Source organism: Aythya marila, assembly GCF_965140915.1.
Source record: "Aythya marila genome assembly, chromosome: 2".
Lineage (NCBI taxonomy): Eukaryota > Metazoa > Chordata > Aves > Anseriformes > Anatidae > Aythya > Aythya marila.
The window spans coordinates 90,133,895-90,157,905 of NC_139043.1; the positions used below are offsets into that span (position 1 = coordinate 90,133,895).

General features: G+C 40.0%; 1 protein-coding gene across 6 annotated transcripts in view; it reads left to right on the forward strand.

Moving 5' to 3' along the window:
* The first annotated feature begins 663 nt into the window (after positions 1–663).
* The window catches only part of RPRD1A (regulation of nuclear pre-mRNA domain containing 1A), a 46,419-nt gene continuing 23,071 nt past the window's right edge, over positions 664–24,011 (forward strand). For 2 of the 6 annotated variants that reach the window (XR_014316799.1, XM_082752220.1), the window contains exons 1-6: positions 665–911; positions 11,779–11,908; positions 13,195–13,301; positions 13,384–13,478; positions 14,448–14,574; positions 14,673–14,848. Coding sequence is in view for 5 of the 6 variants with exons in the window: in XM_082752220.1 (XP_082608346.1) it covers positions 761–911; positions 11,779–11,908; positions 13,195–13,301; positions 13,384–13,478; positions 14,448–14,574; positions 14,673–14,848 (786 nt within the window). In the remaining variant the exon portion in view is untranslated. The other 4 variants (XM_082752222.1, XM_082752223.1, XM_082752221.1 and 1 more) reach the window with 4 other exon arrangements.

A 24,011-nucleotide genomic window follows, 5' to 3' on the forward strand; every position in this document is an offset into this window, starting at 1 on the left:
AAGGGAAGGTGTGGGGAGCTGGAAGTTGGCTTCTTCTCGCAGGTGACTAGTGATAGGATTAGAGGGAATGGGCTCAAGTTGCACCAAGGGAGGTTTAGGTTGGAAATGAGGAGACATTTCTTCTTAGAAAGCGTGGTTAGTCATTGGAATGGGTTACCCAGGGAAGTGGTGGAGTCACCATCCCTGGGGGTGTTCCAGGAGAATTTGGACATGGTGCTTAGGGAAATGGTTTAGTGGGTGACATTGGTAGTAGGGGGATGGTTGGACCAGGTGATGCTGGAGGTCTTTTCCAACCTTAGTGATTCTATGATTCTACATTAACACTAGAAACTTTACATATTTTCTGCAGCATAGAACACCTTCCATGGAAGCAGGTGCTGAACAGCCTTCCACCCTTCAGCTTGAAACATCACTGAAGACGGCAGAACAAAAAACCTTTGAAGCAAGTCGAGATATTTATAAAGAGAATCTTTTATATCTGCCACCCTCCCCTCCCCTCGCCACACCCCACCCCCGCCCCATGACGGCGCCGCCTCAGCGCGGCCGGAAGCGAGGGCAGGAGGAGAAGGGGGGCGGCGCCGTGCGGCGGTGGGGCCGCCGCCATTTTGTCAGCGCCGCCGGGCCGCGGGGCCGGGGCCGGGGCCGGGGCCGGGGCTCGGCTGGGCTCAGGCGGCTCCTCCCCTCCCCTGCCCTCCTTTGCCGGGGCGGAGCGGCGGGGCCGTGCCGGGTGAGGGTGAGGGTGGTGGTGGTGGTTCCCGGCATGTCGGCGTTCTCGGAGGCGGCGCTGGAGCGGAAGCTGTCGGAGCTGAGCAACTCTCAGCAGAGCGTGCAGACGCTGAGCCTCTGGCTCATCCACCACCGCAAGCACTCGGCGCTCATCGTCAGCGTGTGGGAGCGGGAGCTGCGCAAAGGTGAGCAATAAAATCCTCACGATTTTATTTTATTTTATTTTATTTTTTTTTTTTTTACCGGCTCCCCTCTGGGCCCTCGGTGAGGGGCTGGGGGCCTGGCGTGGCCCTCTCCGCTGTGGGAAGGGGAGGGAGGCAGCAAGCACGGGGTTTTTGTCTCTGATATTAATAAGGGAGGGCAGGGTTCCTCAGAGAGCTGCTTTTAGGCAGTGCCTCTCCTCTCGCCAGCCGTAGTGTTGGTGGCTGCTGCCTGGCATTGGCTTTGTCCATTTGTGCAGGCTGCTGAGGGTGGGCATGCTTCAGGGGATGAGCAATTAAACACATCCCAAATGGTGTCTTCACAGTTCTTACCCAGTCACTAATACCAATTAGTCAGCATAGTAAAAACTCATGTTCCTTCACCTGTCTTCAATATTTGATGTTGAGTGTGCATACTTAGATTCTTACGTGATTTTCCTTTTAACAGCACTGTTCTGGGGTTGAAAGGCAGAAATGGCCATGTGAAGGTTTATCTGACCTGACTGGAAAATAGCTTGATCACAAGTTGACACATTTAAGTATAAGTAAATAACCTGCTGGAGCTCCGCCTTGCTCTGGAACATATCACCAGAGCAGAGCTTCCAGTAGCTCCCTTTGGATCCCTGTTACTGTATGGTCCTTTAATGGGAAAAGTAGGTAGGTTTCCAGGTGGAGAGGAAAAATAGAGCAGAGTCACTTCAGAACCTACAAAAGAGAAACCACAACTTTAGTTTTGAAGAACTGGAGTGGTTGACCTGCAGGAATGACATGTAGTAGAATGCAAAGGGTATGGCTGGATCATAATTACTTGTTTGGAGTGCATAAGTTCATAACAAACTGAACCACCCTTAAAATAAAAATCTTGTGTGTGAAACAATACCGAACTTTAGAGTATGTAATATGGAAATTGATTCCTATGTGCCCTGTAGCTTTTCAGCTGACTATTGTATTTGTATTTAAAATAGGCTTTTTGCACAAAATGATTTTTTTTTTTTATTTTCAGACCCAAGTTAAATGTTTTTTGTTCTCTAGAAGAAGGAATGTCATGTTAAGGGATATATTAATCCACAAATAGAATTATTTAAATCTGTTACAGATGAATTCCTCAAAAGGAATACATATTTGGTAGCATATTTGGTCTTACGAAATAAACTTTTTTCAGTATATGGTTGTTAGCAAGTTTTTTTGTTTTGTTTTTTTTTTTTTCCCCAGTGTTCTGAGAGCATTGAATGTGTCTGCCATGTAAACCTCTGGTATTCCTGGGGGTTCAAGACAAACAGTTTGATGATCCGGGGTTCTGAATTATATCAGAAAGGTGTTTTAAACTAATTGGCACTCAGCTAGAGGTTTGGTTGCTTGTATTGATAACATGCACAATTCTCGTTCATAATAATCTATAATATCAGCTCTCAGTTCTGAACTTCTGAACTAGTATTGGCATAATTTGAATAATCGGAGAAATGAATTGCTCAAAACACGGGCTAAATGTTTGGAGGTGGCATTAAGAGGCAGCGATAATGATCATCTTAAAGAAGAGCATTCCCATGAGTTCATTTCTCAGCTTTCAATGTCTGGCTTCCACTTTTACGCCTGTTCAGAGGCTTAAAAACTTAAAACTGAGGATGTAGTTCAGGAGCTGCAAATAAGCATAGATGCTGTAATTGTCTTTGTCTTCCATTTGTTGAACTGTCTTCCAGCTTTTGCTGCTTCAAGGTACAGTTTTTCTGGTGACCTCTTTGGAAGTCGGCCTTCAAGGGTGTGTGGAGAGCATGTGATAATCCAGCTCTGGTAGGAGAAAGTTAGCTGCTTTCAAGGTTCTGATGGGCTTTTGTGCTTTTAGGCCAGGTGCCTAAAGCATTTTTTTCATATGTTCCTCTACCACATCATCTGAAGCTGGCATGGCTAGGATACATGAAATATATTTTAATTTTCCACCTCTGACAGTAGCATCTAAGCTTCATAAATGTTAGCTTACACGTACCCAGTGCTAATCTTTGCAAATTGCAGCACAGAATTTTAAGAGTCTCAAGTCACTGTGTTTGTATGCTAAGCAGACGGCAGGTGGAAGGTGAGAAGGAAAACCAGCATGTTGTGCTGAAGTGACTTGCATGTAACACCACGAAGTAGAGTGCTGGCAGTGAGGCCGTAAGTAGACTAAGTTTAATGCTCTTGACTTGTCTATTCTGGGGAATACGGACAGAAAAATTTTTAGTTTTGTCCGCTGCTATTGCTACCGAGTGTTGTTCTGGAACTGTATGTTGCCTTTCTGGAGTTTTAGTTTGATCACCTTTTTTTGTTACTCCCTTCTCTGGACCTTCCTTTCAGGCTAGTGGAAGATTTTGCTGCCACATGACCTAGTTGACTGAGTTGAACAGAATACAGCATGATACTAAGTATTTCTGGATGCTTTCATTTTTGGTAAAAGTTCTCTTGTTTCAGATCAGATTGCAGGAACTTTCTAAGATGGCTTTAGATGTTGATGAAAACAAGCGCTAGGATCACAATTCTTTTGTTCCTAAGTGTATGGTTCTGATTCTTCCACTTTTAAAACAGTCATTGCCTTTATGTCATCTTGTATTAGAGACAAAGAAAGAGGTAGCGTACCTAAAGTGCACACGATACAGGCAACATAGATGTTGGGCAGTGTAAAATCATAGTCCCCATCTGTCTGCCTGGATAATGGGTTGCCTTCAGGTCCCGTGTTAGGGTGTTTATCTTTACAGATCATCAGTTGTATATGCCTTCACGTACAGGTTTCACACAGCTGAACTTAGAGTGATTCTCTTGGTAAAATCATGTACTTTGATGTAAACTCAGATTATGGGCAAAGCTTTCACATCTTTGGCGTAACTCAGAGGAGTTGGGGAACACTGGATTTGGGTAACTGAATTGCAGCGTTGCTCTGGTTGAGACAGTTGATGCAACTGATTGCTGAGTATGCATTACATGCATCTTCCCTGATACTGCTATAACTTTTATATGAAGTTCTTCTTTAAAATACTGGCAAGTATAATTCATAGGGTCATTCTTAAAAAATAAATAAATAAAGGAGTGATGTATTCTAGAATCAACTGTTTTGCCAAAATATTGAGAGCTCTGGATTGCTGAGAGACTCCTAGTAATCTTCACAAAAAAAAAAAAAAAAGGGTAAGGAAGGGATATCATCATCAAATTACAGATTATAGAAATCATTTGCTTTCAGGGCCTGAGTGTAGAGAAGGGCATGCTGTTTAATGACTGACCTCAAATATGTGCTAATGAAAGATCTACTTAGGAACTGCACTGCTGAAGCTCAGTGCCTTTGCCTGAGATAATAAGTATTCCCAGCTCTACCTCTGTGCAAAACCACTCGGGTGTCACCCCAGGTACTCCATGTTTTGCTGTATGTAGTTGTGTTTGTTTGCTTTCATTTCTGCAAGGTACTGACTGTCTGTTGCTGTGATTAATGGAGAATAGATCCTGTAGTTCATCGATCTTTTGTTTGTTGTGGAATGATGATAAAAGATGCACCGAATGCATTTAACTTAAATTACTACTATAGTGATATAACAAAGATTTTTCCTGTTTTGACAGATTAGCAGAGGCCTTCAGTGACAAGAGAACAGCTTGTTTTCTGCTCTGATGGTGGTTAAATATTTGTTGCTTTTTTGCTGACAGTTTTGTGTGTGGTGCGAGTGCTGGAAATCTAACAAAACCCAGTAATTAGTTTCTAAATAGATGCTTTCCCTGATGGAAAGTGGTGCTGGCGCAAAGGAGACTGAGGACAGTGTTGCAAGCTTAGGCCACTGCCTGTGTTAGTACTGGTGTATGCTGATCGTGAGTCTGCATTATTTTGAATTTCATAATTGATTTATGAAGTAAATATTTTGGTGAGGAGGATGCTCTTCCAGTACCGCATTTGTACTATGTCTTGCTAGCGTAATCTGTCATTGCAGGTTGAATTTCTGTTCTAGAAGAAGTGGGAGACTTTTTTCTGGTACTTGGCAGTTGCGTGATTGTTTCACTGTAATGGGTGTGGGTTAACTTGAGTGATATTGTTGCCACATCATCTAATTATTTTTATGGAGACTATTTGATTAGGGGCTAGGGAGAATTTTGTAAAGGCTTGGAAGGTGTGTCCACTGAGGGAAAAGATCCTGCTTCAGCTGTATTTCAGATGAAATGTAACAGTTGAAGTAACATAGTTAATTACTTAACTAATCAGTAAGCTTATAGCTTCTAAGTGGTACTAATTAATTAACCAAAATGTGAATACTACAGTCAATCTCAAAATGCAAATGGTGGGCCTGTTAAAACCTTTTCATGTTGTGTCCATAAAGAGATTGTCTTGCAGGGAGTTTCTTAACAAGGTAGTGCATTTATACAGTTGTTTTAAGCCTGCAGCAACTGAGTGGCTGCAAAAAACAAACAAACAAAACAAAAAAAAGAAACAACCACACCACACTTATGAACAACAAATAAGAGTCTCTTCTGAGATGGAGACTGACTTTTTTTGTATTTGCAAATTAGGTATGTTCTCTCGCATCCATCTGTTGCTCCTGGATTTCAGGATTCTTTGCACCTGCAGGTTTTGTTTTGTCTATTTTTGTGGTGTTTTATTTTTGGGCTTGTGGTTTGTTTATTTTAATGTTTTTTTTTTTTTTTAATGAAAACGTCAATCCCATAATTCAAAGCATCAGCCTTCCAGGAGGCTCCATCTGATACTCATTGTGATGGGTTTAAAATATGTTCTGTTTAAAGTGGGGGAAATTAAGCGTTTGATTTCTATGAACAGTATGGTGCTTTTTATTTCAGGCTCCAGTTAGTTGTACTTCGTACCTCTTTTACCTGTTAACTCTTTTTCTGTTAGGTTTTCCGTGTCCAGTTATCATTTGGAATTTACATGCTAGTGATTTCTTAATAGACCTGTTGTGTGGCGTCTTTAATTTCACATTCAGGTACCTGTTTCCTGAGAGCTTGACATAGCATCTTAGGGATAAATCAGTCTCAGAAACTGGTGATGAAACCCCATGTAAACACCTGATTTCTTGTTTTGGCTGTCACCTCTGTCATCACCTGTGTCACACCATTCTTTGTCTTCACTGCAAAGCTTACCCAGGTTTGCAGAGTCAGTGTATATCATCTTTGAGACAGCTACAATAATGTGAGTACACTTGTGCCAGTACATGGGGATATATTTTTAGCACTTGACTGCCATTTAACCTGCTGTTCCAGCTTACTCTGCTCAAAGCTCTTTTCTTGGTATGAGTTGAAGCCATTCAGTGGTAGAAGAAGCAAGTATTTTTGCTTATTTGTAATTTTTTGTTTTTCTGTTTGTCTGTAGTGTTTGGGCCCTCACTTGTTCTAGCTGTTGGCATTGATGCAGTGCATTTTTCTGATCCTTGTGGTTGTGGCAGTTGCTTGATGCTACAGAAAATTGTAAGATAAAAGATCTTGGTAGGCAGATTGAGAGGGCCTGGCGATACTGAAACTGCATTTGAAAGTTGTGCTGAATTGCTCAGAGTCAGCTGCTTTGGTGCCAGGCCACAGCCGAAAGTGATGGAAATACTTTGCCCTGCAGATGTGAAGTGTATTTCAGGAGACAGGTTGCTGATTTTAAAGTGGTTATTTTCAGTACTAGGTGGTGTAGTTTTTCTTCCAAGAGAGGGGATCTTTCACTACTGATGGTTTTAAGGTTGCTTTACCTAATGGTGGCATTGTATCAGTGGATAATGTGGTAGACTTAAGAAAATAAATGGATTTTTGCTTTCTTTTATTAAAAAAAAAGAAAGATTTTTGATCATAGTGTACTGATTTTCACTGGTTAGTAGGTGATACTGAGGAGGTAAATAAGGTACTTAAGATGGTGTTGCTTGTGGGAATCCAAATGAAGCTTCCCTTTGCAAAAAGGTTCAGAGATCAACCAGAAGCAAATGTTCAAGATGAATACAGGTTGTTGAATTAGAAAATCGTATTTGTAACATGTGCTTTATAAGATGACCTGTGTTCATGAGCAACAGGTTGCCAATGTAAGAAGCTTTTGCACATTTGGATGTGTAATACAACCTGTATTACTAATTAATAATTACTAATGTAAGTGTCTGTATGCTGTGTTCCCTTCCACTGATATCTTCCAAACCCAAAGTCAGGGTGCCTGGACCATCAAACCTTGAGCATACTGTGTAGGTAACCTCCTTGCACTCTTTGATAAAGAAGCACAGGAGTTCTCAAACCTTGGTAAAATTCAACAGGAGAATTAGGTTATTGTGCGATGTTGAATACATGACCTAACTTTTCCATGACAGAAGGTTAATGAATTTTCGGATTGTACAAATGCACTTTTATGGGAAATCTTATCTCTGAATTGTCTTTGGATGGTAGCCTCAAGTTACTTTTTACAGATGTACTTGTAGTCATGTCACCAGAAATCATGCACCTAATCAGCTTGCATAAATGCTTGGTTAGAGCAAAGGGTCAGTGATATTGCACTCAGGTTTCGGTGCTGCTTTGCTTAGATAACACCGGGACTTGTAACGAAAAGTTTGAAAGCTTGCCAGGTTTGTACAAGATGTCACGTAACTTACAGGTATGAAGCATGTTACGGCACAGGAGGTATCTCATGGGTTTTGGGAGAAGTGCTGACGCTCATACTCTGCTCTTTGTAGACTAACGTAATTCCAAAAAAAACCTGAATCAAATTCTTACCTAAATCCATATTAGGGAACTTAACTTAAAAAAAACAACAACAACAACAAAAAAAAACACGTTTAGAGCTGGTAACCAATGCAGGGTTTTAAGCTATTGATGCTCATTTTCACAAAACCTCTTGTTCAGTGTTACTTGTGTTTGAGGTCTGTTGATGCAGCAGAGCCAGCCTGTAGATATTTAAAGCCTGACTTGATGTTTTTCAGGTGTGTCAATGGTCTATTCACTGGTAGCGGGATGTAAGTGAAATCCCTTGTTGCCTGCATGTTTTCTGAAGTTTCTTGCAAATAGTCATGGATGCACTGGAAAGCGTCCAATGGAGGGCCACCAAGATGATCACAGGACTGGACCAGCTCTCCTGTGAGGAAAGGCTGAGAGAGGTGAGACTGCTCAGCCTGGAGAAGAGGAGGCTCAGAGAGGATCGTGTCAGTGTGCATACGTTCCTGAAACGCTGCCAAGAAGACAGAGTCAGGCTAGGCTCCTCTCAGTGGTGCCCACTGTCAGGACAAGATGCAGTGAGCACAAACTGGAACGCAGGGGGTTCATTTTGAATATCAGGAAGCTCTTCTGTACTGAGCAGTGTTACAGGTAGCCGAGAGGCTATGGAGTCTCCTTCTCTGGAGATATTCAAAAGCCACCTGGACACAGTCCTAAGCAGTCTGCTTTAGGAGGCCCTGCTTGAGCAGGGGGTTGGACCAGACGGCCTCCAGAGCTCACTGCCAACCTCAGCCATTCTGTGCGTGTGTGAAACATCCATCACTCCTGGGGAAGAGGCGTGCAACTGCATGACACTAAAAGGCCTGTTTCTGGTAACCTCCATGGGAGCTCAATTTCTGGTGCCAGGAGGTAACTTGGAGAAGAAGAACCTGGGTGATGATGCTTGCCAGAGTTAACCTCAGTGAAATAACAAGCTTCCTGCATTACCAAGAAGTCCTTCCCAGGCTGCTAGAGTTTCTTGCACTAAAGTGGTGGTGGCTCTTGGGCATTAGAGTTCTCTAAATACTGTGAACTCAAGCCCACAATTTCAGAGTATCTGTGTTGGACTGGAAGAGAACCAGGAATACCCAGGTCAGGTTAAAATGTGCTTGCAAGAGGCATAAATTTCCGAAAGCTGCAACTTGGTAGTGAGGATGCTAAGTTGGGTACAGTAGATGCCTGACTGTCCTAGCTGCAGGTGAAATACCATGAATAACTGCGAAGTATTCAGAGCAATTGAAATGTCAGATGCATTTGTGGAACAGACTTGGTTTCAGTTTGTCAGGTGCTGACCCCAGTTAGTGTCATTATGGATGCTTTAAGGGGAATCTTCTTATTATGGCCCTTAGACCAGCCAGCGCTGTGGACCTGGTAAAATGTTTCAGAATCTGATGTTTCTGGAGCTGCTTTGGCAACTGTGGAAGCAGATTAATGATAAATTTGATACAAGCAGAAAAATTGTGTGAGCACTGCACAGAGCTTTCGAAAACCTGAGTTAGTCCAACAGGGATACTGAGCAATTTCATGTTTGCAGCCTGCACTGTTAGTGTACCGGTGACGCTACCAGCTAGCTACTTCTAACAGCGCTCTGGCAGTATCTGCACCTTTCAGATCCTCCTTTAGCCTAAGATCAGACATACTTTGCTTTCAGTTTCTTTTGATGGTGCGTTTCTAATAACCTTGCCCAGCACTGAGGACACTTCTTTTTGCTTAATTTGTCTGACTACCGTGTGATCCATCTTGGTGTTCTGACGTGTATCAAAGCCCAGGGCTGGAAAGTTAGTGCCACTGCTGCTAGAGACAGATGCTTGAAACAGAATTTTTCAGAACAGGTCTGGAATTGAGCTTTGTATTTCAGGTTCAGTAGTTAATTTGCAGTTCTAGTGGCAGTAGGACACCTTAGGATTCTTTGTCAGTTCAGAGTTGCCAGCCTCATTTGCTAAAGGTTACGTTGCTCTGGAGGCTTATGCGTAAGGTGGGATGGTAGGAGGCCAGTGTGTGACTCCTGAAGACCTGTGAAGTGGAAAGGAACACTTCTTGAAGGTAGGCAGAATATTTAACTTCTGAATTTTGTGCAGAGCATTCTTAAAGCAGGAAGAATTAAAATGTACTTTGCAATACTTTTATGAACATAAAGGCAGTATGTTAGTTGAATTTCTTACCAAAGCCAGAGATGACTGAAGTGCTATAAGGATTTTTTTTTTTTGTTCATTAAATGCATCTTCAGTACTGTTAAGTAGGAGAAGGAGGCTGAAAAGGTAATGTTAGTGGAAACAAGGTCAAAAGTGATTTTGAGTTTTACCATGCTTTTTCTAAATGTTATTTGTTGATCTCTTTATTGTAGTGAACAGACAAAAATCTGGGCTTTGTGGGAATTGCTATCACCTGACTTGTTGGCACTGCATACGTCTCCAGATTTTGTGACTCAGTTAATTCGTTTCGTTGCTGGAAGCATGAAAGTTGAGATCCATCACATTCACTGGAACTGGAGTCCTAATTTGGGGCTCCTTTGAGAAACTGGGGGCAGCGGGGTCAGGTCTGCTGAGAGGCCTGGTCTGGTTCATTTTGGTGCAGCCATAAGACAAACTGTTTTTTCAGATTGCCGTTCTTTAATAATTCAAACCTTTCTGTGTTAGAACTAAGTTACCTGAAGCATGGGTAGGAGATGTGTTGCTATATTAACAACCAGTTTTTAATACAGAAATAAGGTAGCATACATCTATAAAAATCTACATTTTTTACTTTAAGGAGATTTTGACCTAAATAAATTAATGTGCTGGGTGCTGATGTGTAGTGACTTGCCTGACTGGGGGAAACCTTTAATAGATCCACCTGTGTCTAGCACTTCCAAACTAGCTTCTCTTTGCCACTTGTTAGTTTCCCTCATTTCCGAAAGACGGGTGCATTTTTACTTTTAATACAGGTGTTTTTCACTTTGTTCAGACTTGTGTTAACTTCTTGGGTATGTCTGTCCAAGATGAATTCAGTATTCAAAGTAGAAGTTCTTTAGAGGATTTCTTCTGTAGCGCAAAATTCATATTCAGAAACACTACTTTAGAGTGGAAATACCTCAACACTGAGTGTGTGTGTGTGTGTAAAGGGGGGTCACCCTCTGGCATGTTTAAGAGATGGGAGTGGAAGTGAACAAAATGAAATCATTTGGGGAACTGAGTACAAGTTTGGGATGATAATAATACAAATGCCTAGACTGGATTTACCACGGTACTCCTTTCTCTGAGAGGACAGAAAATAATAAGTCTTTTCATTCAAGAGGAACTTATTTTTCAAGTGAGAGCATACACATTGAGGCTGTGTGGCTGTTGCAGATACTGAAGATTTTTCTGGTATTAACGCAAGATTAGAAGAGTTACAATAAGAGCTGCAGCTCTGAAATTCATAGACTAATAAAGACTAGGTGAAGTGTGAATGGCAATTTAAAATTGCTGAGTAGCAATGCGGGATACAATTTCAAAAATAACCTCTAAGGTGGAAACTTTAATTATATTGCAAATTGATGGGATTGGGGTAAAATGCTTAAGATGCTTGGAGAACTACAGCAGACAAAGTGATTTTTGAAAATGTGTTTCATGAGATGCCAGCTGCAGGCACATGAATGTTTTAGTGATTGGGCAATGAGGGGTGTAACAAATTGGTGTGGAGAGGTTGATTAGGAATTGACCATTTGGTTTGCTCAAATCTGAGGAGTTAGGTCAGAGTGAAATTCAAACCAAAAGAATGAGGTTCTTCATGTGAATGATAGCAGACCCGTGAAGCTCCTTGTTAGAGGACTTGGTGGGAGTAAGGAACTTTTGTAGACTCAAGGAGATGCTGAAATACTTGGAACAAATCCATGAAGGTTTCCAAATAAGTCAGTCACATCAGGCTCAGAAAAACACCTGAAAGTATGAAGAACATTTGGGGATATCATGTTTTTATATAATTGCTTTCAAAGATGGGGCTAGAGGGAACTTGTCAGCTTATGAAGGAGGAAGAATCTGAGCAAAGAGTTACAGCAGAAGAGAGGGAAAAGCCACTGTACAGCTTTAAATACAAAATTAAAACAAAATATAAGTGGTAGTGAAAATAAGAAAAACACGTAATTTGTCTTTTGCATTTACCGTAGATATGGAAAACGGTGTTAGTTGGAAGAACTTACATTTCTAATTATTCTGGTTTGTTCTTTTTTTATTAGCAAAACCAAATAGGAAGCTGACATTCCTGTACTTGGCCAATGATGTCATACAGAACAGCAAAAGGAAAGGACCAGAATTTACAAAAGACTTTGCTCCAGTAATAGTGGAGGCTTTTAAGCATGTTTCAAGGTACAGTAACTGTTACATGCAGTGTCCTTCATCACACTTGATTTGAGGGGGATTTAGAGCAGCCTTCAGCTCATCCCTTCTGGTGTGGCTAGTCCTTGTGAGCTAATTCTGTGTCTGAAGTCATGTTAATTTATTTAGTGTTCATCTGATCTTGGAGAGTGTCGTGGTTTAACCTGGCCGGCAGCTAAACACCACGCAGCCGTTCACTCACCCTCCCCCCTCCCTCTCTGGGACGGGGGAGAGAGATGGAAAGTGAAGCCCGTGAGTTGAGATAAAGACAGTTTAATAAGACAAAATAATAATAATAATAATACAATGATGATAATAGTACTCCTACTAATAATGTGTACAAACAAGTGATGCACAATGCAATTGCTCACCACCCGCTGACCAATGCCCAGCCTAACCCCGAGCAGTCCGGCCCCCTCCCCCCGGCTAGCCACCCCTATATATTGTTCAGCATGACGTCAGATGGTATGGAATACCCCTTTGGCTAGTTTGGGTCACCTGTCCTGGGTCTGTCCCCTCCCAGCTCTTACTGCACCCCCAGCCTGCCTGTTGGCAGGACAGAGCAAAGGCTGAGATGTCCTTGGCTTGGTATAAGCACTGCTCTGCAACAATTAAAACATCGGGGTGTTATCAGCACTCTTCTCATCCTAAGCCAAAACACAGCATTCTACCAGCTACTAGGAAGAAAATTAACTCTGTTCTAACTGAAACCAGGACAGAGAGTCTTAATGCTGTTAGATGAAGTTATGCTGTAAATTCATCTGTATTCAATCATTTTTGCCTTCAAGTGTTAGCCCTGCCTTAAATTAGGTCTTACTTTTCAGTCTGCATTTATATGCTACAGCAGTTTGATATGTCTCGTTACTAGTATTCATGATTTGTTTTTTCCCAGCAGACATCCCTCTTGTTGTATGACAAGGACGCCCAGGTCTTGATGCAGAATTGTTTTCATATAAAGCTTTAGAGCTGTTAAAGCAATGCAAAACTATTTACAGTGTTTATATAATAAGGGTACAGGCCTAGTATGGATTGAACAAACAAATAGAAGCAAGGGATTGGGAGCTGACTTTTTGCTTAGTTGTGCTTGCGAAGACATCTTGAACTGGTCTCTTCTCTGTAAAATGTAGTTTTGTTATTTTCTGAGGTTATTAAACTTCTCTTACTTTGATGTTGGTAAAGTATGCCGACATCCTTCAGTGAAAAATAGTCATGCTGTAGTAGTCTGATTGTGCTGTATTTTTACTTGGTGCTGATTTCTGCTTTTTTCCTTGTAACAGTGAGTCTGATGAAAGTTGTAAAAAGCACCTTGGCCGAGTGCTGTCTATCTGGGAAGAAAGGTCTGTTTATGAAAACGATGTGTTAGAACAACTTAGGCAAGCATTGTGTAAGTATTTTGTGTGTGTATGAAAACTCAGCCTCTTGTTTGAGGAGCCAGAGAAATAACATTTCAGTTTGTTTTCATTTAGATGGAGACAGAAAGGTGAGGAAGCGTACATATGAACAGATAAAAGTTGATGAAAATAACTGTTCACCTCGAAGTTCTCCCACTGACCCTCCACAGGTAAAATAACATCTATAGAACTCTGTATTTGCAAATGTTTTGATACAAATTATTCAGCTGCTCTTGTTTTTCAGTGGGTCTCTGCTTTTCTTTTTAATTAGTTACTTTTTATGAGCAAGGGTGACTAGACCCCTTTCTTTAGTCCAAGTGACTGAACTTTGCCCCAGTAGGATGCAAGATTACCCCAGTATTGTGCTCAGTTATATTTTATGACCTGTATTAGCTTTGTAAGGAGAGACTGCTGTGCTTTTTTACCTGTCCCTACAACCTTCTCATACCAAGGTAAGATGAATCTTATTGGCTACATAAGTTTATTTCCTAAAGATACCTCATGCTGGGAATCTTCATTCTTCTATGAAAAGGTAGTTTAACATTACATTGATTTTTTTTTTTCTGGACTACAAAGGATCTGTTGGCATTGCAACACTTTCTAGTTACAGTTTCTGAGCAATAGTTAGAAAACTATACTGTCATTTACTACCCGTTTGTGAGGTGTAATCCACCAAAGAGTTGTAGACAGTATTCATCTTCAGCCCTTGTCAAACTTTTATTTGAAGTATTTCAGGCTAGAAGTTGGAGTTCAGACATTGAGCATGCTGTAGTAGTCAGTTTGACACTAAAGCAGAATATATGTACTGTATCTTGCTTTGCTTGTCTGTCTTTTAGCATTAGTTCTGATTGGTTCTTATTTTAGGTTGTCATTTGGTTTCCAGGGTGGGAACAAAGATAAGTAGAACTTCAATGAAAAGTCTATTTTAGGAAAGTGGTCTTTAAAACTAGGAAGACTGAAACATTCTTCTGAGAACTTGTATTTTTTTTGTCTGAGAGGGGATAGATGTCAATATGATGCTGATGCCATAAATGCTTTTAAAAATGCCATCAGATTGATTCAATAAGCTTGTGATACACTGTTTTTTTACTAGAATTTGTTTACTTAAACTAGTTCTTGATCTTCCATGCTTTTTTCAGACCACAGATCTCATTAGAGCGTTACAAGAACTAGAAAATGCTGCCTCTGGGGATGCAGCAGTTCATCAGAGAATAGCCTCTTTGCCTCTAGAGGTCCAAGATGTGTCCCTATTAGACAGGATAACAGGTGAGGGTTGGGGATCTAGTAAATGAAATGCTGTTATGCAAACGCAACAACATAGAATGAAATCATGCTTTACCTCTTTCTCTCTGCTTGCTTTTTAGATAAGGAATCTGGAGAGCAACTTTCCAAAATGGTAGATGATGCATGTATGTTGCTGGCGGATTACAATGGCAGGTTGGCAGCTGAAATAGATGATAGAAAACAGCTAACTCGAATGTTGTCAGACTTCCTGCGATGTCAAAAAGAATTCCTTGCAGAGAAAGAACATAAGCTGGAAGTGCGTAATGTTTTGTTTTAGTCCATTCTTTGCTCTAGCTTGATCTTGCAAATGTTTTCAGTTTGCCTAAACAGCTTTTTTTCTCCAAAGGTAAATATTTAATTGCCAGTTAGGTCTTTGTATCCAGCATGTTATTAATGAGACTTATTTGGTTCTAGGATTCTAAATCTATTAAACCAGCTCAACTTTAGGTAATATTACCGCTTCAATCACTTCAGTGTTCGTCTTTTTGTGTTTTAGGATGTTTGGTCTGCGCAGTATGTAAAGGCTTAATTTTACTTGTGCAGGTAGAAAATCTTACCCTTAATGGTACAAACTTTACTCCATGCAGAATTAACTTTTTCTTGTTCTTTTTATTTATTGTTGTAAGTCTTAACTATGTATTACATGGTATAATATCCTTTGTGTGAAAGGGCTTGATCTTTCTGGTAGTCAAAGGTTTGTGAAGTCACGTAAAGGATAAGAATTCAATTACTGGCTTCTACATAACTTTTTAACCTGACTTGGGTATCTATTAATCTTAGTAAAACATAACTTTAGGTTCTTTAGCCTCTAATACAACTGATTACCAGCATTTTTAGCACTGGGACCAGTAGGATAGGACAAATTGTTGGTAAAAGAGGGAAGCCAAGTGAACAGCTCACTGTGAGTGGGTGATCTACTGAGTTACCCCATTCCTCACTATTACCAGTCACTTGTTTTGTTTTCCTATTGAGTAATACTGCCAAAACCCCTGGTGAACATTCTGCCTTTCTTAAACAGTTCTATAATTTCACATCCATTGCTTCCCAAATCCCTTCTCTAAACTATGAGACATAAATTCAAGCCCTGACTTGGGTAATAGAGCAATAAAATTGAAGCTGCCTTGTTTTGCAAGGGGGAAAATAGCTGTACATTTGCAGTGCCCTGTAACTGCAGCATATGTGCATAATCTTTATGTTCACGAATTAATTGCTTTTCAGGTTTCATGTAATACAGGCTTATCATGAAAACTTTTTTCACTTCGGTTTCTTTATGCTTTTGTAACCTCATAACTTGAGTTCAGTCAGGTCCTGTGTCCTGGCTTGGGAAAATGCTGTTCATGATGCATCTGAAGTTATGTTATTTCTAGGCTGTTCTTGTTTCCTGACTTCCTTTGCTCTGTGCCTCACAGAAAAGGAATTGATGAAGCTTTTTCCTGCTAACTTCACTGTATTTATCTTCACCCAAGGGGGAAGAATATCAACCAACTTCACATAAGATAGATGGCACTCATGGTAGCGTTGATCGCACTAGCAACTGATCCAACTGCACAAAGGAACCTGAAAGAACAGGAAACCTTAAATGATTGCATTCTTAGTGAAACTGAGAGATGTTACCTACTGTTGACCTGGTTTAATAGGATTTGAATTTCCAGAGAATTCTTGGTGTCTTTAAACTCTAGACTGGAGCTTTAGACCTAAATTTGCAGGTCTCTTTTCTTGTGAGGAAAGTTTACAGGTGAGTGACTTGGAATAACCAATCTTTGCATTAGTACTTTTTTTTAATAGTTGTTGCTATAATAGTTATTTCTAAACAGAACTTAATGATTCCCACCAAAATCAAGGTAACATATGCATTAGCATTGAACCTTGACAGGAAATTTTGGCAACAGATAAATAATATGAGCTATTATGTCTACACCAGGAGCTAACCGTACTGCTTAGTAGGTGACTTTCATAACTCTGCTCTGGGTAAGTAGTGTCGTTTTTAACTCTTAAATTATGTTTTCTTTAACATCTGTCTAGCTTCTGTTGCAGGTGGTGGACATGGACCTATCTCCTAATGATGTCACCATCCATTAGTACACACATCCTGCTAAAAATAAATTTAAGAATCAAAATCTTGTATTGTCTGTTGTTTTTGAAAACTGAAGGGGAGGAATCCTGTAACTACTCATACTAGACCTCTGCTATTGTCATCTATCTTCTCACAAACATGACTGAATTTATGCCTGAGATGGATGAGCGTTTATCCAGTGCCATTCCTTTTTCTTCAAAAGTAAAACTTTCACGTGGTTGTTCTTAAAATTCACAAGTCCTTTTGGTTAAATCATTCCAAGATCCAAATGCAGGAATCTGGGTGTCACTTGCATTGAAGTTGCCATAACCAAAAGCAAAGAACTGTGAAAACAAGACTTTGTCAGACTTCAGCTATTTAACTTACACTGTAGTTAATGGGCTTATATGAACATCAGAAATGATGGGTGGTGGATGTAGAAGTTGTCCTTCACAAGTGCAGTAAAGAACTTTATTGAGGTAAATCTATGCAGGTAACAGAGGAGAGGTATATTTTATAATTGCTCTTATGCCCCTTCAGGAACCCCCTCAAATTTAGGATTGCCCTAAAGGGCATTTTCCCTTCACCTTTGTAAGTTTTAAAGAAGTATAAATATTTGAGATTCAGCGTACTGCAGTTGTATTTGGAAACTTATCTGGCATTTATAGCTAGGCATATTTCTATCTTGGAGAAGACGGACACTTTTGCAGAAAGATTTTGTAGGAACATATTTTTTCCAGAACCTGGAGGATTAATATTTTCTATTTTCTACTTCGATTCATTCCTTTCTATCTGCCTTGTTGCACCCCTGTCCTGCCCCTTTGCCCATTCTTTAGTTTTTGTTGGTTAATCTGTCGGTCTCACTGAAGGCTGGGGAAGAGATATTTATGTTGTGCAGGAACAGAGAACTAGCTATACACAAATCAAGGTGCCCTTATGTCTGTGTGATAAAGACCGTGCTGTAGGTTTTCTAGAATGAACATGACCTTAAAAATACAGGGATGGCATAAACAAGAGAAGTACTTGATTTACTATTGCTTTGCTTTTGCTACTTCCACAGTCTTATTGTAGGCTCTTACTAAATTTCAAGTAAAGGCTTTGGTAGTGTGGAATCTTACATGACTTACAAGCGTGGGCGGGAGGTAATACTACCTTTTTTTCCTAGAAAAATGCTTCAAGACAGCCTGCTCTCAACTGTGTTTGTTAGAAAAAACATAGCATTGCTACACTTAGCATATGCTGGGTGACTCAATTTCTTGCATAAGGTTTATAACTACTTACCACCTTAAATTTGGCAATATTATTCTCACAAAATCTGAGTTTTTATGGAGGAAATGCTATGCTAGGAGGCCTGCTGTGTTTCAGCAGCTTGCATTTAATTAAGATGTTTGATGTTTTCTTGCATTCCTTATTTTATACAGCTATATAAACAATATTCACATCCCTGCACTCTCACATCTGGTTATAATTGTGGTTTCTTAGCATGTTGAGAGAATAGAATATGTTCAATGCACTTTTATTTAATGGTTGAGCTTTATGGCTCAATATAACTTAACTTGTCTTCCTAAAAGTTTTAATTCTGTTGTTGAATTTTACGGGTAAACAGCAAGCAGTTTCTCATCCCAGCCTGCAGCCCTGGAGTTGAAGGCTCTTTGCTTTGTTCAGTTAGTTCCAGCTTAATGGTTTCAAATATGTGAAGGAAGTCGGGTGGTAGTGGTATATTATAACAGGCCTTTGATGTTCAGGTTTTGTTTCTTAGTGCAAGACTGGACTGATGCTACAGTCTACTGTTTTCATCATGGTCTTGGCTAACAGTAAAGGCATCACAGGTAGTGTAGTGCTTTCATTGCAGTTTTTTCTTTAGACCCCTTATACTCACCTAATACATTTTTGCCAGCTTGTTTCATGCAGTGCCACGTGAACTTAGGGTGATAGATTCAGTCATTAACTTCTTAAGTCCACTTGAAGTAATTGGAATTAATTTGTAACTTTGCAGCTGAACAGCTGAAGTCTTTTGCTGTGTTTTGCTCAAAGTTGAGGAAGATTAACTTGTAGTATGAATCCTACGCTGCTTTATGGTTTAGGATGGAGTTTGCTGTGCAGCATTGTAGGAGATCTGCAAATCCCTATGCGTGGCAGAACCACAGGTTAATCTTGAATTGGAACCAAGCTGTACTGTAACTGTTGTTAGCAGTGCAATGATGACAAAATGGTTAGTTGGGAAATAGCAGGGTGTTTTCAAGAAGGCTTATCCATGCTGGATCAGGACTGTTCTGGGAATTTAAGGTCCTCTGATACTATGTTGGCAATGGAAGTCTCTCTAAGTAAGGATACCAAATATTTGTTCTATACTGTGGTTTCTTTTGACGTTGTGAATCATCACATTTATTTCTATTCAGGATTAAAGCTGAGGGAATTGAATCTGGATCGAGAATGCTTTCAGTTCAGGGTAGTGTGACTTCTCCAGAAAGAGGTGGTCAATTCAGATACTCATGGGCTGAGGAGAGCATGAATTTGGATCACTAAAAGGAAAAAAAAGGAGGAGACGCTTCACTAGGACTCTCTTGTGGGCCAATGTCAAGTCATCTTCACTGTTTTTCTTTGAGAAATGTATGTTACTGTTATCCATCAGGAGAGGATTGTAGACTACGGATCTCTGGTGAATAGATTCACTTCATTGTAGTTACCATACCCTGTACAAAACGAAATAGGACTCAGAAACAGACCCCTGTGCTTAGAGATTGGTGTAGACCTGTTCAGAGCCCTTCCTCGTACTGACCACTTGAGATCTGTCATGTGGTGTAAATGTCTTGAGGCTCTATTCCTCTTGAGTTGCACAGCGCAAGTCCTTTACTGAATTTATAATCACTGAGGTTCAGTGATCTTCAAAAAAGATACAATATCAAGATCAGTGAGTTTGCGTTATCTATCTGAAGGCGATTGGGCAGAATTCAGCCATCACAGCTGTACTCATCTCTTTTTAAGCTTTAATAGATTAGAAGTTAAAAGAACAGGAGGGAAACGATCTCTTATCTGCACTAGAATTAGGCTTGCTTAGCATGTTTACAGATTGATAATCTGTTTTTCAAATGTAGCTGTTCGTATGTTTCCTTTCTATATGAAGAAATGGCAGGACATCCAGTTGTAAAGGTTAACTTTTGTAGAAGTAATTTGCTGGACTAGAATGGAGGACTGCAACTCTTATGTCAAATGCAGCAAAGTCAAGCCATCAGTGAATTTTGTCCTTCTGTGCTGTGCCTGTTTTATGAGAATAATATTTCTTAGCTCCATTTCTCATAACCACCTTATAACCCCTCTTCGCTTGACCAATAAAAATGTTTTTATATTAACCAACGACTGGAGTCTGAGGTACCATGATGCATAGTTTGTCAATTTGTAGCCGAAAGTGTTAGGCTTCAGAGTTCTGTCACTCAGCACAACAGACATTTGCAGACTTCTACTTTTTAAATTGAATTACCAGTAATTTTGAGTATAAATCCTTGGCTTTTTTTTTTTTAACAGATTGGACAGGTTGTAGGTTGTACTTTTGCTCATCCTTGTAAAATAAGAATAATCTTTTGATTATTAGGGTGGTTTTCTAGAACTTCACTCTTTAGCTTACATTTTATTTAAAACAAACAAAAACCAACCACCAACAACAAAAAAACAAGTACAGGTACTTATACTCTGAGGTGCTTCTTGAATTCCACACTATAAACATACAGGGGGAAGATAATGGTCATACCTAGGTAGGACTTGCTGTTTACGACAAGTCCTTTAGACAATGTTCCTGGCTGTTGTAAGCCAAAACCTTGATCCTGTTAACCAAAATGAATGGATCTATTTGTCATCTTCAGAAGAACAATTTTGCAGGTATGTAATGGATTCCTTTTTTTGTGCAAATAAACACCTGAGAGGATGGGAAAGTGAAAATGGAATAATCAGTGCAGTGTGTTCCAGCTAGAACTTCTCCTTCAGTGTCGAAGGACAGCTGGAGACTGGACAATTCTGGGTGCTTTCTTCAGCAGATGTTTTGTGTTAACCAGCTGCTTATTTGCTGGAAGAAAAAAAACAACAAAACAAAACAAAAACATTTAAAGATTGAAACTGTAGTGCATATTTCTTTCAGTGCTGGCCATGTAGTTCTTGTAGAAAACGTGTAGTCTTAACTACAAGTTTTAATTCCCCACAATAATACCGTTTAAACTAGATTTTTTCAGATGCTTTTCTCAATAGGGCTGAAACTTTTTTAGGAGCCATTTTTTTCTTTATTGTAAATATGAAGTGAACAGAACTATAAACCCTGCTTGCACACCCCTCCCCTCCCTGTCCCTGTCCTCAAGTGTCTATATGCTGCAGTTGAAAAGGAAGCACTGTACTCGAGTTGCTCTTGACTGTGACCTCATGTTTCACTGCACTTCTGATAAAGATCTGCTTGGCTGTAAGGGCTGATGAGAAGTGCTACTAGGTATCTCTGACAGAAGAAAGAAGATAAATGGCTAGAACATCAGCTTCCTTTCTCTGTCAGCCTTGCTGAGACAACATAAAGCAGATTTCCTTCCATCTTAGATCCGAACTTGAGATGTTTCCACTTAAAAGCAGTGTGGTGTTAGGTACAAAAAGTGTTTTGCCTAAAATCTGATGCAGAGCTTAACAGCACTCACGTTTGTGGATGGGGCTAGTAACTCTTTGAAGAATTGTGCCCAGCAAGGAAACAGTCTACAGTCTGTGCTTGAGATGGCATTTTAAAGAAAACTTGCATCCACTTTAGATCTTGGGCAGGGTGGTAATATTTGTGTGTCTTCACATACACATAGAAGCAAATGGATTATTTTCCTGTGAGAGCCAGAGATGGCAAATAGCAAATATTTTCAAAGCCTATAATGAAATAGGGAATTACCTCATGTTATTGGGCACATCTTCATGTCTGCGTAATGGGAACTATTTGTGTTCTTGTTCTAGAATACTTCGTTATGTTGTGGTGTCAATGGACAATATAGTTTCCCTGTGTTGTTTTTTTTTTTTTTTTTTTTAAATGCAGGGCATCAATTGAAATTAGTCTGTCACTCAGTCCATCAGTTATGTGCAAACTCACCAAAAATAAAAATTTCAAAGAGCTCATTTGAATCTTGCATGACAGATATAAGGATCACACTTAATCTTAATAATTCTGATGTCAAATTATTTTGAACTCATGGTTGACCTGTTTTAATTGGGTACCAAAACTTTTGTTTTCCTGGTTCAAATTCATGACTAAACTACTGAACTAGTCATGAGGTTTCTTGTGACCATTTCATACATCTTTTATGGTCTGTATGTGCTTTTCAAATAGCTACTCATTTTCTGAATAACACCTTCAACTTTGCCATCACTAACTAAAAAACCTAACAGGTAGTTTAAGACATAATGGTACTGGGGTCATCTTCTTAGACCAGTAGCTCTCCAGAGGGCTTTTGTTTAGGAACAAATTCCTCTGCTAATTCCTTTAGTAGCAGATTGTGGAAGTTAGTACCTTCTGTATCCTTTCAGCTGAAGTTCAACGTAGAGGGCAGAAATACTGTTTAGTAGGATTCAAAGTGATTTTTTATAAATAAAAACCATCACATTTACACCAATGGCTAAGTCACTGTTACCCCCGAGACATTTTACTTAAGTAAAACCCATGCGTGTAATAAAATAATCTCCTGGTGCTTAAGGAGAGTTCAGAGAATAGTGCTGATGAAGTGGGTCAGTTCATGAAGCAGTAGGCTGAGGGTGCTAGCTGTGAAGATAACTGTTAGGGCATATGGTGGTTCCCGTAGCTGGGCTCTTGCTGATAAATCCAACTCTTAAAATCTGCTGTTATCTTTCTGTTAAAGCATGCAGATGAAATAGTTTTGAAGAATCTCTCTTTTCAGCTTGTTGGTAGCAACTGGAGTTTAAGACCGACCTGATTTTGAAAATCAAATTCCAAGAATGATAGTCTTTTTATCCTCTAGAAAAGTCCATCTGGAAGTCTTACCTTCTTACTGGAAGTGCACACGACATGTATTCTGAATCAATGCTGGAGGAGATGGCCTAGCAAGGAAGAGAACTGCAGGGCTTTCAGTGTTGCTGCAACTACCTGGACCAAATGTTCATTTTTGCCTTGATTGCAATTGGAAGCTGAGATTTTTATCGTAATATATATGTTTGTCCATACAAGCATTTTTTCCTAGCATCTTACTTCAAAACGTGTTGTCTTAGAAGGTGAATTATTTTCTCCATACCTTCATTTGTATGGTTGGACTTGATGATCTAAGAGGTCTTTTTCAACCTAAACGATTCTATGAGTTCCCTGATCGAGAGGAGTGTACCATACAGGAGGGAGAGTGGGGAGAACAACTTGGAGGCTATGAATTGAAATGTGGTTGAGGACCATTTAAAAACACCAGCACTCATTACTCTTGAATAGAGTAAAACTCCTACTCTACTCATTAGTTGTCTCTTGAAGCTGTATGTATCTAGCGGATGCAATGAACAAGCAAGGCAATTTCAGCAGCAATGAGAAAGCAATATATTCCACAAGAACTCTTGCTAAGTTAGTTTCACAGCCTGGCTGCTTTGTAAAGGGAGATATTGGAGCCTTTTTTCATAGGAGTGCTCCCCATCACCTGGTAAGGGCATAAAATGGTCCTTAGGCTTGCCTTAAAATTTAATTTTCAACCAAAAGAAAGGCCAGAGTGCATTTGCTTCTGCTAAAACAGTTGCGATGTGTTTCAATTTTGCTAAAAGAAAGCTGACTTAGTCTACTTCTGAGTTGTTAAAGCTTTTCCACTGTCAGAATCTGGAATGCTGTGGACTAATGGTAGAATAGAATAAGGCAAAACAGAGTACAGGGAGACAACGCAGGATGACATACGAATTCTGTGCATTGTCTTGATTTTTTTTCTGCTATATAGTATGAAGAAGTATTTCCCAGATAAAAAGTATGTGAAGTTGACTTGGTTAGAGAGTACAAAGCATTTTTCTAGCACATTCCAGCTGGTGTTGGCAGTGAATGGTGGACAAGGGAAGTGTGTACTGTTATTATAGTAGGCTTGTAAGTGGTGATTTCTCAGGAGACTAGACCAGAGCAGTCATGCGGACAGTCCATCAATTCTTCTTTCATTTGACAGGGAAACAAAAATAGTTTAGTTCCTTACGTTTGGCAAATTTAGTTTTGTGAGTAGTAGAGAGGCCCAAAGGAGTATCTCAGTAGCATTTCTCTCTTAGTTTCCTCTCCAGGCATTGTGTGTAGCTTGGAACCAGCTGTAGTCTCTGGTGCTTTTTGCCAAAACAATCCTTGTGGGATGTAGAAGACATCAAGAGGTTGGGTTGAGGAGGTTGGGTTGAGGATGGGGCACAC